Genomic DNA, 17,446 nt, shown 5'->3' with positions numbered 1-17,446 from the left:
TGATAAACAAGAGCTAAGAAAAGGATCAGTGCACCAGGTTTCTCTTTGTTTAACACATTTAGAGTTTCATCAGAGCTTCGTGACTTAGTTACTTCAAATTAGTTCATAATACTATTGTCAGGTCTACAGTTGGATTATACAAATAGTTTAACAATAATTCAGCAATTAGTTCGATAAGATATAGCAAATAGCGTTCTCACCTGAATACGGCGACCAGATGGACTTTAGAAATATTGTCAAGATGATTACAGTGTCTGGCTGCAGATTTGTTGTTTCTGGAAAGTTGTGGTTCAGTTTGCACTTGAACACCAGGGATGCTCATTTCTATGTCATTTATTTGGAATTCTGTGTAGCAGTCGCACAATATCATCACACTGTTTTCCTGTATGAATTATTTCTTCAGTAATACATTTAAGGCATTGGTTTCTCTATACTCTCTTCTATTTTGCACCAGACATGTTGTCAAATAACTGAAGTTTTCAACCCAATAAGTAGTTAAATGTAGGAGCAGAATATTGGAGGATTGTTGGAAAGATCTTTTGCTAATGTATGGCTATATAATTTGTTACATGTGTCAGCCAGAGCTCTCTTTATAGATGCATAACTTTTTATAACTTTACTTCATGGGCACTCCTGTGTCCATTTTTAAAGTGAACAATATTCTAAGTTTGTTTATTGTACTGGTTGTTAAACAGAAACAATTATCTTGAAAAAGGGGGAGGGGGTCAAAACATCAAAAGATCCAATTCATACAATCTTAAAGTTGCTTAAAATGTTATCTGTGTCCATTTGAGCCATATGCTAACGGACAATAATGTAGTTGTTTCAGTGAACGTGTGTTATAGCATCATTTGATGGCTTGTAAAGGAGATTTGTCATCAGTGTTTACCATCGTGGTGGGGGCGTTTGTATCCTGTTTCGGTGAAACTTGCCTTTCAATTAAGGAAGAATACGAAGCAGTGATGATTATGACAAGTAAAAATGCAACATTTACCAAGTGCTGTCTAAATGCAGGACAGAGATTGGACTCGATTATTGCTCTTGCTTTCTTTGTCTGGGGCAGATTTATAAAATATGTCCACAGCTGCACACCAGCGTGCACAGTTCTTGGTGCTGGAGCTGCGGAGAGTAACTTGCTAGTTAGAACCCTTGTGGTGTTTTTATCCACCCACCAGGCTCATCACATGAATATCACAAGCTTATCCCTCAACATATAGCCAAATTTAAACTCTGATTTGATAAGGCCTCACCAAAACATTTATGAGAAGCATTAAATGTCATAATTGTGTGAATCTTTTTACCTTTTTTGTCTGCATCTGTTCAGTTGTAATTTTGATATTTATTTTTATGGTTGAGCATTACAGGATTCTCTTTAGAAGGGGGGAATGGAATGGATTAGATTAGTATAGAACAGAATATATTTTGCACCATCCCAAAAGTAATAGAAACTGTATTGTTTTTTATGTACAGTTGTCTTACAAATTCTTTGCTTATGATTCAAATGATAACGCAGTTTTGCGTCATGTTCTGTGAACATTTCTGCCACAATTGTGGGAGTGTTTGCTGAGCTCGAGACAGAAAGCAGGTGGTAATAAAGGTTCTTATCTGATTGTTGTGAGTTGGGTAACTATTTGCATGCTCTTCACTTGACTTGACTGATAAGAGCAGAAAATGCTTTGGAGAACAGCTGTGGGTGGTAATTTGTCACAGTTCAATTTTCATGTTCAATAGTATAAATATTTCCTCAGATCCTACTATTTAATGTTTTTTTCCCACAATAGGACAGGTATTAATGGTGTTCTTCCGGGTGTACAACCAGTTTGTTTCTATCAATGTGCAATATTTCGACGACTGACCCAGTCATCTTCAGGTGCTGCAAGTTGTATAGTTGCTGCTTGGACTTAAAAACAGAAAAATTTGCATCACCTGAAGAAGTCTTTGACTCAGTTGTCAAAATACTGTGCAAAAATGGAAACAGTAACTCAGTTGTATATCTGTAAGTACACTAGTGAATCACCACAAGAAAAACAGAGAGATCATAGGATATATATTACTTAATTTAGTAAGTTCCTATAAGTTATGTGTTTTTACAGTTGCTCTTTCCAGTGAAGCCGTATTCTTGCTGGTACTGTGTTCTCCTTAAAAATGATCTGTTCATTTCCCAGTTCTCCAGCCACTACTTGTGATTTCTCAAACTTCTCAGATGTAATAAGTTGTTTAGGTTCTAATTAACGCTGAATGTTTCAGGTTGTCTGGTGTTTACTGGCTTTTATCTAGTATTTGGATATGGTGCTCAGCTGTATTGTAATTTGATCGGATTTGTGTATCCTGCATATCGTTCAATAAAAGCACTGGAGACTCCGCAGAAAGATGACGACACAAAGTGGCTTACATACTGGGTAGTTTTTGCTCTTTTCTCTGTGACAGAGTTTTTCTCTGGACTTCTAGTGCACTGGTTTCCATTTTACTGGCTTCTAAAGGTATAGTTGACATAAATTAGTTGCTGAAGAAAAGTAAGTACATTCGATTTTTTTACATATTATTATTCTGGTTCTCTTCTGATTCCAGTGCATGTTCTTCATATGGTGCTTTGTTCCACTGGAGGCAAATGGCTCTATGGTTATTTACCGCAACGTTATTAGACCCTATTTCATAAAACATCATGCTCAAGTTGATAGTGCAATGAGCAACATTGCAGATTCTGGTAAAGTATATTGTATAAATTAATAAATTAAATGTGTAACTTACCAAATGAAAGCGTTGGTATGTTGACAGAGACACTAACAAACAATAAACACACACACAAATTTCAAGCTTTCGCAACCCACGGTTGCTTCATCAGGAAAGAGGGAAGGAGAGGGAAAGACAAAAGGATGTGGGTTTTAAGGGAGAGGGTAAGGAGTCATTCCAATCCCGGGAGTGGAAAGATGTAACTTAGGGGGGAAAAAGGGACAGGTGTGTGTGTGTGTGTGTGTGTGTGTGTGTGTGTGTGTGTGTGTATATATATATATATATATATATATATAAAGGGAAACATTCCACCTGGGATATAGACACACAAAGACACAAGCAGACATGTGTAAAGGCAAAGAGTTTGGGCAGAGATGTCAGTCGAGGCGGAAGTACAGAGGCAAAGATGTTGTATGACAGGTGAGGTATGAGCGGCGACAACTTGAAATTAGCGGAGGTTGAGACCTGGTGGGTAACGGGAAGAAAGGATATGTTGAAGGGCAAGTTCCCATCTCCAGAGTTCTGATCGGTTGGTGTCTGTGGGAAGTATCCGGATAACCCGGACGGTGTAACACTGTGCCAAGTTGTGCTGGCTGTGCACCAAGGAATTTTTCCCACGTGGAATGTTTCCCTCTATTATATTCCTAAATTAAATGTGTTAATGACAAGGTGTGGTAAGTTGAGAATTGTGTGTGTGTGTGTGTGTGTGTGTGTGTGTGTGTGTGTGTGTGTGTAAGGGGGGGGGGGGGTTCAGAGCACAAGTTGTGTAACGCCTCCTACAATAGTTTTGAGTAAGAGGAGCATTCTTTAAGAAGTATATACACAATTATTAATGTTAATTATTTATTTGTATTGATGAATATAGGATAATATACACGAAGTCTCTCTAAGTATATTAACAAAACAGAATGTCATATAGGAAATGACTTGTTAAACAAAAACGAAAGGAGTTTCGTCATTTGTGCACTGAACTCATTTATCGGTCATCCACTTTAACTTCAAATACATTGTGTAAATACAGGTTTGTTGTTTTCCATGTCCGAAATCTGATCCTGGGAATTTGAACCTCGAGTAGATGTCTTCATAGGCAAGTTCTTGAAGAATTCATGATATGCAGAAGGAATAAATTTTAGATCAAGCATGTCCTTCTTTTCGGTTGTCACAGTCCTCCTGGTCTTTTAAAGTCTCCCTTGCGTCACTGATGCATGACTTTGAAGTGGTGTGCCTAAAGTGCGCTTATGAAAATCCATCTCGTGATATTCTTCAGTTTGACGGAAACTTGATTTAAACCTCATGGAAAATGGCACTGCCCGTTTAAATTACATCCATCTTACTTGCAGCCAGTTGTAACAGATGCCAATCAGTAAGCCTTTCCTTGATCACTGTGCTGTCTAGTAGCTCCTTTGTTGACACAAAGCCGTCGTTCTTTATTATGCAAACAATGAAATGCTTAAGTCCAAAGTCTGCATCATAAGGCGGGTAGCTATGGCCAGGTATAATAAATTTGTTGTTTATTACTTCCACTGTCGTCTCTGGATCTTACACTAATTTCATCAAGGAAACACAAGTTACAATTACGGTTCTGTCCTGTACATGAATTAGAATATGCAGTTATTTCTTTGTACGTCTTTGTGTACTCCTTAAGGTGTTTCACAACACACGACACGTCTTGGGAACCTCGACCTCCTCCTGTTTCATCCCACTTATACAAGCATCTGTTTCCCTCATTAAAAGAATGGCGCCCCAGAGTAAACACACACAAATTTTTTTTTTATAATAGGCAACAGATGTTTGGAGTTTTGGAAAGGGCAGTGCCTTTTGTAAATCAAACATAAACACATAGTGGTCACTAGATACTGCATTTCTGTCTTGTTCCATCGACTCTCTTGCTTCTTCAGCCTGTATGTCTCTTCTGTATATCATCCTCAGTTGTAATCTTCAACTGTAGTTCATCGCACATTTTACAAGTATCTTTGGATGGAGGCTTGAAGTGAAGATTTAATTTTGAACTGAAAACATGATAGTAATATTCTTTCACCAGTTCTTTGCCAGTACTCCTACACCATTGACTGTTGAGTGCATACATTTTTCTCATTGTGAGGTTTGGCTGAGATATCGACAATCCAGATTATCCTTTCTGGTATAATGGCTCTGGTAGGATGGAAACAGTGTGATATATTCTTGAACACTACGGTCATCTGTTTTATTTCCAGGTGTGTTTCTTCCTCGTGAAGCAGTCACAGCAAACACTTCCTCCTTTCCTACACACCTGTATAACCTCCATTTATTTGCAGTGTCCCTAAAAAGTACTTTTTACACACCTGTATACCATTATTTACTACCCAAAGGAAGTATTTATATGTGACTGCTTTTGGAGAAAGAGCTTCATCCTTAAAGCATTTTCTTTATACTGAGTTTGACTGAAAAACTCTCCAAATATACACTATCTGTCTGGAGTAGTCAGCTAATTTCCAAAAATTTTGGAGTAAAGGGTAGTATAAAAAGTAATGAGACTCAGCTTGTGAATCAAAATTTATTGTAGATATCACTACAACCACTTAGTACTCTTCAATGTGTGACGCTTGAGTCAGCAACCCGCTGAATGCGAGATTTCCATGCTTCAGATGCTGCTGCGAATGCTGAGTCTGGGATGGCCTTCAAAGCCCTCATCGTGGCGGCTTGGACCACCTCCAGGTTTCCATGGCGGTGTCCTTTCACTGAAGTTTTTAGTTCGGGGAACAAAAAAAGTCTGGCGGGGCCACATTGGGACTTTAGGGGGCTGAGGAATCGTTGGATTCCCCTTCTTGGCCAGGTAGCTGAACACCAAGAAGCAGGTGTGACTCAGTGCGTTGTCATGATGCAGCTTCCAATCATCGTCGATGGCGGGCCTCGCACGATGGACCCTAACTGTCAGTCTCTTGAGCGCTTCGTAATTAAAAGCACCATTGACAGTTTGGCGTTGGCGCACAAATTCATGGTGAATCATACCCCTAATGTTGAAAAACACAATCAGCAGGACTTTCACCTTCAATTTGCTCTTGCGAGCCTTGTTTTGCACTTTGTCCCGGGTTGTACTGAAACACCCGGTTTCGTCTCCGGTGATAACATTATTTAAAAATTCTGGATCAGCTTCAAGGCTCTGGAGATTGTCTTGGCAGGCATCCACACACGCTTGATTTTGAATGTCTGACAAAATCTTCTGGGCCATCTTGGCGCAGATCTTCCTCATCGAAAATTCTTTGGTGGTGATATTGTGTACTGTCATTTTATAGAGTCTGAGGTCATCTGCTATCATCATGGCACTCTTCTGACGGCCAGTGTTCATAAATCATGCTCATGGTCAATGTTTTCGTCAGTTTTGCTGGTTGATGGGCATCTGGAGTGGTCCTCGTCCTCAACGCTGTCCTGGCCCTCTATAAAGCTCTTCACCCACCTGAAAACCTGGGCTTTTGACAGGCAATCATCCTTGTAGGCTTGCGACACATATCCAATGTTTCTGTATCAGATTTTCCTAGTTTCACACAAAATTTGATGGCATAACGTTGTGTGATCATTCGCTGCACATTTCACCACAACCGATGACTTTGCAACGTCTTCACTCAAAAACATGTTGATGGCCTTGTGATGGTGCTGGCCATAGATCCACCATTTTCTAGTGGTGCTGTTATTTACAAAGGTTACAAGGTGAAACATTATTTGGAATTTTTGAGTGATCAAGTTTAATTAATTGACTTGAGATTTTTTTAATATGCATGACTGCTTCTGTGGTGACCATAATGAAAGTGATATCATTTCCTCAAAGTTTCACATTATTTAAAACTGGTTGCTTCACTTGTAGAGCATAGTGTGAAGTTTCCTTTTGTCATTGACACACCAAAGTGATTCACTGTTTGATAAATGGATCAAAATTATCATGAAAACCTTTGAATTATTGTGGCCATTCATTCTGCAATTAGTCATGTAATGTTCCTAATTTAAATGATTAATTTTTTGAAGTTTGTTTTTTCTCTTGAGCTGTAATAGCTGAACATTCTGTAGCCCATTCTTGATGTGGATAACTATCTGTCTCTAGTATTGTGATTCTGTAGTAGATGCTGGAAGCCTAGAATTTAGTGTAAAAGAAGAGAAGAAGGGAGAAGTCTCTCATTCGTGTCCATATGCGTCTGAATTATCATACGGTTACCTCTTCATAATAAACGATTCTTTATAATGAATATTAAAATAACTGCATAACTCGCAATCTCAAGGTAAACGTAAGGTTGACAGTTCTCATTTTGACAGGTGAATCAGTCCATTGTAAAAATTCACTTGTCTCCTGCAGTAGATTTAAATATTATCGGCTATGGCTCTTGTTGCAGGGCCGATGCTAGGGGCTAACAATCGGTAGTGTGCACAAATGCCCTTCAGGTACTTCATCTTGCAAAGCTATTATGATCACCGTTCCACCTCTAAGACACGTCATCCTAAGAGATGATCTGCCACATACTAAATACATAACCAAATTTTATGACAGCTGTGCTCTCATATTTCAACAACATTATGTTGTTTAAACTGTTAATGAGCATCAGAAGTGGAGGTATAGGGTTATGCATCACTCTTCTAAAGTGATAAGTCACCACTAAATGACACAGTAATGGTGGTTTAATGTTGTATCAACATTTTGTATTAAATTGTTGCCATTACTTTTTTATCATCATCTTCAAGCATTTGTTGTCTGGTAATATTCCTCCATCCCTGTTGAGTCTTTACTTTCACAACCCTACCACGACAAAAGACCCATAAAGTATTTACTCATCACTTAAATGAACTTCAACAAACCATGTAACTTCCTTCAGAACGGTGGCAAACCCAATCAGTGGTTATGATCATACAATATTGGCTTTCACAGCTGGTACTGACTTCACTTCAAACTTCCAAGCTGATAGGACGTGGAAAGTATATGAAACATTATCCTAATGTTTCATCTCCGATTGTGGCAGACATCTTCAGAGGTAAACTGGCAAACTGCAACCAGAACCCAAGGGAGTGTTGAATATATATGTGGCGTAGAGGGCACCACAGTCAATCACATGATGTTGGCTAAGAGATTCTCTGGTAATGCAAACATACCAGACTCTAAGTAATAGATCGTCATTCTTACTGTGCAGCGTTAACATCCAAATTGTATCTAATTTCACACTTCCCCTCTTCTGTTAAAATTATAATGGTTTTTATAAAATCTCAATCGCCTCTCTATAAATGCATACATGGTAATGCAATGTTTTCGATATGATGCTTGTGTCGCTGAATTTTATTTTTGATCACCCTCTTGGTAAAAATGTTGTGCTATGACCAATTTATCTGTATTTCCCAGGTAGAAATCACTTTTGTGTTCAACCAGACAAGGGTTAACAATTGTTTTCGTGGTGTCAATACAATCCAGTCCACAACTCTAAGGAATTTTATATATGCCCAGTTTAGCCAAAGGATGTTGTTTATCTTTTGCCGATATTTAATATTCTTATATCTTCCTGGTGAACCTCAAAATAGTTTCCACACTACACTTTCTCAACACTTTCCCAATGTGATCTATAATCTTACTAATGAATGGAAGGCTGACTTTCCCTTTGGGTGGGTGATGTTCCTTGTTGATCCTGATTCTCTCCCTAGGGCAAAGTACTTATCTACCTCCTCCTTCTTCTTGACCATCAACTATAAATGTTCAAACTCATCTTTGAAATTTTGTGCACCTTGTCTACAGAGTTTTTGATCACACATCTTTTTGGTCTGGAATGGTGGTTAGAATTTTTGAGGGTTACAGTAAATATGCTTGGCTTTCCTACATACCCTGGGGCCCAACGCCCTACCCTTCATTTGATAAGGCACGACCAAAAAATTCAGTTGGCATCAAACTCCCCTGCACTCTGTGTCGATAATACGAAAGTATCAAGAACATAACAGTACCACATGGCTGGTCTTTTCCTGTCAGTTTGCAGTGTAAGATCGACAATTGAATACTTCCAATCAACAAAGTTGGCATTACCAGAGATAATCTTGCAGCAGACTTCATGCGATAAATTGCGGTGCCACCTACACTGCCTGTACATTTGGCACTCCCTAGAGTTGTGGTTTCGGTTCGCCACTTTACCTCAGAAGATGTCTCCTGCAGTCGAAGATGACACATTAGGAGAAAGTTTTATACGTGGACTGTGGCCTGGGTGTTTAAAGTGAACTCAGTGGTTATGTTTGTATTAAAATTACTAGTCATCCATAACAAATAGTATCAGTCTCTTGCCTGTTTTATTCGTCTTCAGTATGGTATGTCATACTTCAATCATTGTTTGTTGTTGGGTGGGAATTTGGGTGGTTATTACTCACTCTAAACTATTACATCTTTGAATGGTGTGAGGAGAAAATGATTACATCTAATACTCCATTATCACCTTGGTTTTCCTTTATTTTGTTGTGATAGGTGTTCAGGAACATCAGTGGAGGCAATAGAACATTTGTCAGATGAATGTAAAAAATAAATATTGAAACACTGGTTCTTTGAAAAAGAAAGTATCTTGTTTTCAGTGCATATCAAACAACTGGTCCATTTGTAGTTATCCAGAGATTGAACTGTTATGCTTGCTTTAATCAGAAAGAGTTTAAATAGTTTCTTTTCTCTCCAGAAGGGTACTTCCTTATTCTGTATTAAGGTTCATCATTATTGTGTGTCTTCCCAAGCTTTATCCTCGGTGACTTGGGTGAGGGTGGGCAGCAGGGGACTTTGGCAACTCAGTTCAGTTATTGCTATGTCATTCAGTCTTGCATTATGCTGTACCCCTAGCCTGCTAATAAACCCTAGCCCCTACCCCCCTTGCCCCAATTCTGCTTCTTCAATTACATGTGCTTTCCATATTCCATGTGTGCAGTTTCCAGATACTCTGGAATGGCTATGTTTGGTGGGTTGACAATTTTGTTTGGCGTGTGTGCTCATGTCATCTGTTCTCAATTGTGCATGATGTTTTGCCATGTTGGCAGAGGATACTGTAAGTATCCCAGCTTGCAGCAGCTGAGGGTGTCCTTCCTGGATCCTGATAGAACCAAAGCCTTGGGAGATGGATGAAATGATTTTCTAGGATGATTCATCTTGATCTGTGTAGTACTCACATACTGGATGTACACTGTTGTGCTTGGGGCCTCTTGCTCATCATGCTTTCATGTTGGTGTAACAAAATTTCATAGTTGTTGATCATTGTATCCATTTATTTTTATGGTAATCTGTATGTGTCTGAAGGTTTTTATGATGCACTACCCCTGTAGAGGAGTGCCACAACATGGTTTCTAAAGAACACGGTAAGTGGCCCAAAAAGATAGATTACATGATGGCAGACCGTGTAAAAATCCCAAAGGACAACCGAGAGTAAGTTGAAGTGGAGCCAAAAGAATTGTCAACAGTGTACGAATGAAATCTGAATGTGAAGTGAGACTATAACCTAGAACAGGCACGTCAGTGTGCTAATAGTAACAAGCATGGGAAAGCTTCAGATACATGAACACATTTAGGCATGGAATGCATATCCACTTTCCTCGTTGCCTATGCTGCCAGAGGACCTAGCCAACTTGTGCAGTCATGAAAATGTACAACTCTGAACAGCGAATGCTGGTACATTCATTTGGATATCGGTGTCTGAATCCAGTGGTGATGCTAAATATCTCTCCCCTTAATAGACATATAGGGTCAGAAATGACAAGACCTGTGCTTTACCTGCAGGGACGAAGGGAGCTTCATATGCGTAGCCTTGCCAGTGGCTCAAATGGCTACTCAAATGAAAAGCAGGACATTGGGCCACAGGATATGTAGAAAAGCCAAGCATATTTACTGTCACCCTAAAAAATTCTAACCACCACTCCAGACCAAAAAGACGTGTGATCAAAAACTCAGTAGACAGGGTGTACAAAATTTCCATCCCAGTGGCATCTTGTTCATTGTCTGCTTGGACCACTGGAGGCTGCAGTCGCTGAAGGGGCATTGAGACTGTTGGGCAGTGTTGGAGGAAGTGACTCAGCCTCGGTGGGGTGTCAGTCCTGCACCAGTTCGGCAAGTGGTGGGGCAGGAAATCCCCTGTGCTAGCATGAAGAATAGAGTAGGCAATGTGTGTCACAATTCCTACTGGTTTTGGTGATGGAGAATTTGCTCTGGTCTGGTCAACAAGGAACATTTGGTGCCCCTTGTTGCTGAGAATGATGTCCAGTGCCCAAACCAGCTTCTAGTTGGATGTGCGAGCCCACGTAGTGATGTTTCCATGCTCTTGTACACTACTGCTAAGTGCCCTTGCTTGTGACAAATGTAACGTGTCATAAAACTGAATGCTGGTAATGCTTGAGGTGCATCCAACAGTTTGGACAAGGCAGAGCATTAATGAGGGGTATCTTTCCTTATTATCTATAGAAGGTGTGCTCTGTTTAGACACTTGGTTAGGTTGTATCTGTTTACTAAGTCCCTTAAAATCTATTTTGGAGCAAGAAGTATTTTCGTGTCAGGACTCACTGTGAGTGTCACCTGGAAGACTAACTTGCTGGCATGCAGAGGAGAGATGAGCTATCAGAAAACACATTTTAAGATGCTACTAACACCTGGAAGTTCAGGTAATATTTGGTATTGTGCGTTATTTGGAGTTGGGCAATTCTGAAGCTGTACACTGGACCTACTTGTCCGGTGCAACATCTCTGACTAAGGAAGCAGCATATGTGAGTGCACAATTTGCACATTCAGATCTGCATTTATGAATAAGGCCTATCAGATCTGCTATCACAAAGCTTCAGGGTCTGTGCTGTACACAGCTTTTGCACAGTTTCATAAGGCCTGCTACTACTGCTTGCTAAGAGAGTGCTCTGGACTGTGGAATCTGCAGCAACCAGTGAGGGGTGAGGCAGAGGTTTCCACACCAGTGCTTGTCCCACAGGCTGCATGCATGTTTTGGATCAGCTCCTCATTATGCTTGATCAACTCTTGCATCTACTCCTGCTATAGTTGTTGTACCTGCTGGTGCTCCTGCAGTGTTATTTGATGCTGACAAAGCTCCAGAAATTGTTGATCTATCATTATGAGCTATTTCACAACATGAGCATCAGCCTCGACATCACTTTTATAGTGCACTACCCCAGTACTGGAGTGCCACAATGCTGGTTCTCAGGAGTTGCAGTAGAGAAGTAGAGTGGACAGCCTTTATACTGATCACCAAGCAAAGGGCACAGACTGATCTTAACATGCCTACTTCAGAAACTTGAAGGGCCAATGGGAAAAATACCAAATATGAATAGCAGTGTTACAGATTAGGTGGAAGGAGACATGGATGTTGGATTCTGGTGACTAAACAGTGTTTTGCAGCAGCAGAAGTACAGCCAGTCTTGGAACTGGTGTGCTAGTACACAGCGAGTAAAATTCGGCAATATCAAATTTGAAGCCCATAAATGCTAGGATATGCACACTGAGAACAAAAATGGAAATTCTTCGTTATGACACTGACTTGTACCCATCGACAAACAAAGCTTGAAGGCTTATATGATGCAGTAGTGAAAAATAATGTGAAAGTAATAGGAGCTATTAATGCCGAAGTGGGAAGAGAAACAGTGTTTTGACCAAATGTGGGAAAGTGCAGTCTACATACAGAGCATGAGGCTGGTTGATTTTTTTCTGTAAGGAAAAAATCTCACAAGTGATGCCTACAAAGAAGGCATGGCTCAGACATTAAGGATGTTAAGGTGAGGAGGCAGGCTGATGCAGATTTGTATGGTCAAGCAGAGGCAGAGGATACCAACAAAAATCTGTAACCATGTAGGAAAGAATAAGAAGTATTATGTGGATCCAGTCATCACCGATGAGAGGGAAAGAGCAGAATTCCAAAGAGAAATGGACAACAGGATGAGAGTGATTGTCATTGAGGAGGCAGCTATCATCAAGGAGCAGTGGCAACTAATGGAAAGATTAATACAGCAGACAATGGAAGTCAAGCTGGAACTGGATAATGGAGTAAGGCAAAGTGAGTGGTGCAATAATAAACGTGAGAAAGCTGCTGAGGAACAAAGCAGTGCGAGGTAAAAGGTGCGCCAGTTCACCGGACAAAGTTATGAAGAAAAGAGGTGGAAAGCAAAAATTATTTACAGAAGCAAAAAAGAGAAAATATGAGAAAAACAGATTGAAAGACATCGAGGAATGTGGAAGTGAAAATGATATGAGAAGAATGTTTAAAGGAATAAGAGGGGTGAAACAAGGATGGCAGCCTTGGATAACAAAATGCAGGAATAAAAAAGGAAAGTTGATTGGAGGTGAAACTAAAATCGTACGTGTACGAAACGCAGAAGGCTTCATGGAATGAATTAAAGGACTTCACCTAGGAGAAAGTGACGCAACGGTGAGCTTAGGCGTGATTCTTGTCTTCACGAGGTGGCCATTGGAGTAGGTCATAAACTTGTCAGTAAGAAGTTTGGAGTCACGTTGAAAAGACAGTCAGAGCTCATGGCTTACCTCAACCTCATTATAATCAGGTAAATGATGTGGTCATGGGATGCCCAGTCACCAGTAGGTGTAATAGTAAATTTATACAGGAGAATATTTTGCTACAGATCATTGTACAGGGTGGTCCAAAAGTCTGGAAACACCCTCATAAAATTCAAATGGAGTAGCAAACAAGGAAACAGTCCCTACACACGAGGAACGGGAAGGGTAAGCTTTATAGGCTATGCCACCAACATGGCTGACATCTTGAAAGCCGCCGTCTTGGATTCAACTCCAAAATTTCAAATGGGAAAGTGGTCATGTGACATATCAAACAGATAGAGAATTTCACTAGAAAAACAATGCCGTTGTTATTTTAAACATAGCTTTATTCATTCTCGGGTTATAGCCAGTTACATGTGGCAGCGGTGGGACGCTCGGCAGCACGTGTGTTATGTGCCGAAGAGACATTACGCCGATGTTACACAGTCCCGAGAGACCACCAACAGTCATAGGAACGGCTCGATATGTTGTCCATTATGTTGGATTGTTAATGCTAACCTCTGAAACCAGTCCCGATGAACTTTGACCAACACATCTGGCTGAATTTGACCACACGCATCAACAATGCAGTGCTTTAGATGATGCAAATACCGTATTTTCACAGAATAAACCAGTGCTTTGACATGACCCCAAAGATAAAAATCCAAAGGAGTCAAATCTGGTGAACTTGGTGGCCACTCCACAGCACTCCTAAGACCAATCCACTTTTGAGGGAACTGCACATCCAGGTATGCTCGCACATTGTGCCCAAAATGTGGTGGGGCTCCATCACGCTGGAAGAATCCCGGAAATGACCCGTCCTCCGTTAACAACGAGGGAAACACTTCTTCATCCAATAACCTCAGAAAACTGTTGGCTGTTAATGTACCATCAACAAAAAAAGGTCCAACGACTTTTGGTACACCACACCAGACCATCACTTTTTGTGAGTCGACCATTTTGGAAGCATCAATCCAGTGCGGATTTGTGTCGGACCAGTATCTGTGATTCTGCTTGTTCGCTTCACCATTGATAAAGAAATTGGCTTCATCACTGAACAGCACCTGATAGGGGAAACGTGGGTTTATCTGCAGCTGCTGTGTCACCCATTCTGCGAACTGTATCTGACTGTCTGGGTCATCCTCGTTCGGGTGTTGGAACAGCTGAATTTTGTACGGGTGCCATTTGTGCTGCAATAAAATTCGCCTTATGGAGGTACGACTAACCCCGCATTCTTGTGACAAGCGACGAGTACTCCGTTGAGGACTCTTGCTAATTGATGCCAACACGCTCACTGTTGTTGCTTCATCGGTGGCGGATTTTGGTCTTCCAGCCTTAGGTTTATCTGTGACAGAACCTGTTGCTCGGAATTTGGCCAAAAGCTTGGCAACTGCGCTGTGAGTGGTGGGCTGTCTGGTTGGGTGACGACTGTTTGACTGTTGAAATCCTCAGCAGTGACCCGTGTACTTCTTTCTCCTGATATCAAGATGATTTCATTGCGTTCTTCATGTGTTAAGGACATTTTGTAACCTGTAAATAAGGAAACAATGATTAAAATGTTAGCACGAGTAAATGACACGTAACAGTTAAACACATGTAACATATCAGGCATATGATAGTCACTTTGCACTGTTTCAGACTCCATTTTATGACTTCTCAGTACGTAACACTCACGCTGCAGAGCGCCACACTGCTGCCGCAAGTAATTGGCTATAACCCGAGAATGAATAAAGCTATGTTTAAAATAACAACGGCAATGTTTTTCTGGTGAAATTATCTATCTGTTTGGTAAGTCACATGACCACATTCCCATTTGAAATTTTGGAGTTGAAGCCAAGATGGCGGCATTCAAGATGGCCGCCAAGTTGGTGGCATAGCCTATAAAGTTTCCCCCTTCTCATTCCTCGTGTGTAGGGACTCGGTTTCCTTGTTTGCTACTCCCTTTGGATTTTATCAGGGTGTTTCTGGACTTTTGGACCACCTTGTGAAACTGGCATGCTTCTACCACTATGTGGAATGCACACTTATCTTTTGAGAAACATTGCACAAATTGCTGAAGCATGTGAATTTCTGTCTCGGTCCAAGATGGAAGTAGAATAAAACAGGGCTATCTCATTTCTGGATACTGTAGAGATATGTAAATGTGATGGTACACTGACGCCCAGTACATACAGGAAACCTATTCATAGGGATTTATGTCTAATGCTTCATTGTCACAACTGCTTCTATCGTGAAGAGATCTTGTGCAGGTAAGTCTACAGAGAAAGAGCCTTCTCCATGAGAGCCAATTAGCAGAGCTCAAACGCCTAAAGACCATGTTCAAAAGAAATGGAAGTAAAAACCAGCAAATATGGTACATGTTGCAGGAGCAGGAGCAGCAATGTGAAAGCATGTGAGCAGGAGGCTGCCATGACAATAGTGTACATCGTATATGTAGGTAAAATGTTGAACAAGACTGGCAACATCATAGGAAAGCATGACATTAAGTCCGTCTTTCATCCTCCTCCCAAGAGCATGGCTCTTAGTATGTGTGAAGGGTGACTTTAGCCACAGCAAACAGAGTCTTATGGTATCCGCTGCCAATGTTGCAAAACATAAATCAGCGTGACTGTAGGAACAATTTAGAGATGATGCCACTAGCATAAATGCTGAACTGAACTCTACCAACCCACCATATCAACTGTTGTGTTGTCGAGAAGCTGAGCACTCCATGGAGCATGACAAAATGAAGGGGCTCTGAGTCTTTGGAATTAAAGAAGCAATAGAAATCAGACTTGACCAGAATCTGATAAAGCCTAGCTTGGGACCTAATGATTAACAGAGGGTGCAGTACAATACGTGACACAAACACAACAATGCGCAGGAGAGCTTCTGTAAAGTTTGGAAGGTAGGAGACGAGATACTGGCAGAAGTAAAGCTGTGAGGACAGGGCGTGAGTCGTGCTTGGGTAGCTCAGTTGGTAGAGCACTTGCCTGCAAATGGCAAAGGTCCCAAGTTCGAGTCTCGGTCCGGCACACAGTTTTAATCTGCCAGGAAGTTACATATCAGTGCACATTGCGCTGCAGAGTGAAAATCTCATTCTGTTCTCAATTGAAACTGACCATAATATCTGTGTCATGGAACCACAGTTGACAGGTTTTGTAGAAAAGTCAGCGGTGTTGGGACTTATCTTGTTCAGATTTCCTCACATTTTTGCTGAGAGTGCATTTTAGATATATTGTCAGCAGGTATTCAGGTGAGCAAATATTAATAACTATGGGTCTTAGAAGAATGCCATCCTTGTGTTTCTTAGGAAGGCCATTTAGACCTTTAATGACATTACACAGCAAGCCTGTCTCATTGAAAAGAATCGTCATCTTCCTGTATTTTATTCATAAGATCAACGTCTGTCTGTAAGTAATGTATTCAAGTGATTGAAAATAATCTTATTTTAGTCCACACATTACATTAGGGCCACAGCACTGCCCGGCTCTGCTGGCAGAATTACAGTTCCTTGTCCTAAAGATTTGTAAGTGCTAAACTTTCTTTCATGGAGATGTTTGATCTTAGCATCGACAGCTTGGTAAGTGCTCGATAGATTTTATTCTTCACTACTTCTTTTTCTCTTTGGAGAGAGGCTGCAACATGTTCCACAAACCTAATATAATCTGCTTTTGGTAGCATTTTCTGATTGGATGCAAAATTTAGCCCTTTAGCAACGATTTCAATGTATCCTTGTCACTACGTTTGTGAGTGACAGCAATTACTGTGTGGCTTCCTGCGTCTTGCTATGGATTTTTATGAGAGTAACAATTTTGTTTTCTGACATGCGTGTGTTCTCGACTGCACTGATTCTTCTTATGACCGGGTTGTTACGATCCATTCATTTTGAAGACTCTACAGAGGGTATTTGACTTTGCTGGTTGGAACCCAGGCAAAATGTACACGAACAGCAAAGTTTGGATTGATCGCTGAAATATTGTACATAATGCAAACAACTCAGCTGCACAAGCAGAAACAAACCACTAATCACATCCAGAAAACCTGAGAGCTCACTAGATGGAGGTGGTTATTTAGTATTTAGAAGACAGTGCTAGAAACTAATACAATATTAGAATCTTTAGAAACCTCAGTATGTGGAACGAATGGTCATGTTAACGAAGATCAATTTCAACAATTTCTTCACGATATCACATTTGTAGTTTACCACTTTTCCAATTTCAACATATTCCT

At 40.5% G+C, this 17,446-nt stretch overlaps 1 protein-coding gene across 1 annotated transcript in view; it reads left to right on the top strand.

Annotated features, from left to right (window-relative positions):
- Positions 1–17,446, top strand: part of LOC124796241 (receptor expression-enhancing protein 6-like) — a 59,287-nt gene that overhangs the window by 34,110 nt on the left and 7,731 nt on the right. Inside the window, exons 3-4 of the mRNA XM_047260331.1 lie at positions 2,248–2,480; positions 2,569–2,704. Of these exons, the coding sequence (XP_047116287.1) occupies positions 2,248–2,480; positions 2,569–2,704 (369 nt within the window). The remainder of the gene's footprint in view (positions 1–2,247; positions 2,481–2,568; positions 2,705–17,446) is intronic.

Source organism: Schistocerca piceifrons, chromosome 4 (assembly GCF_021461385.2).
Source record: "Schistocerca piceifrons isolate TAMUIC-IGC-003096 chromosome 4, iqSchPice1.1, whole genome shotgun sequence".
Lineage (NCBI taxonomy): Eukaryota > Metazoa > Arthropoda > Insecta > Orthoptera > Acrididae > Schistocerca > Schistocerca piceifrons.
Note: the sequence above shows the minus strand (reverse complement) of the source record. Positions and strands in the feature narration are given on the sequence as shown.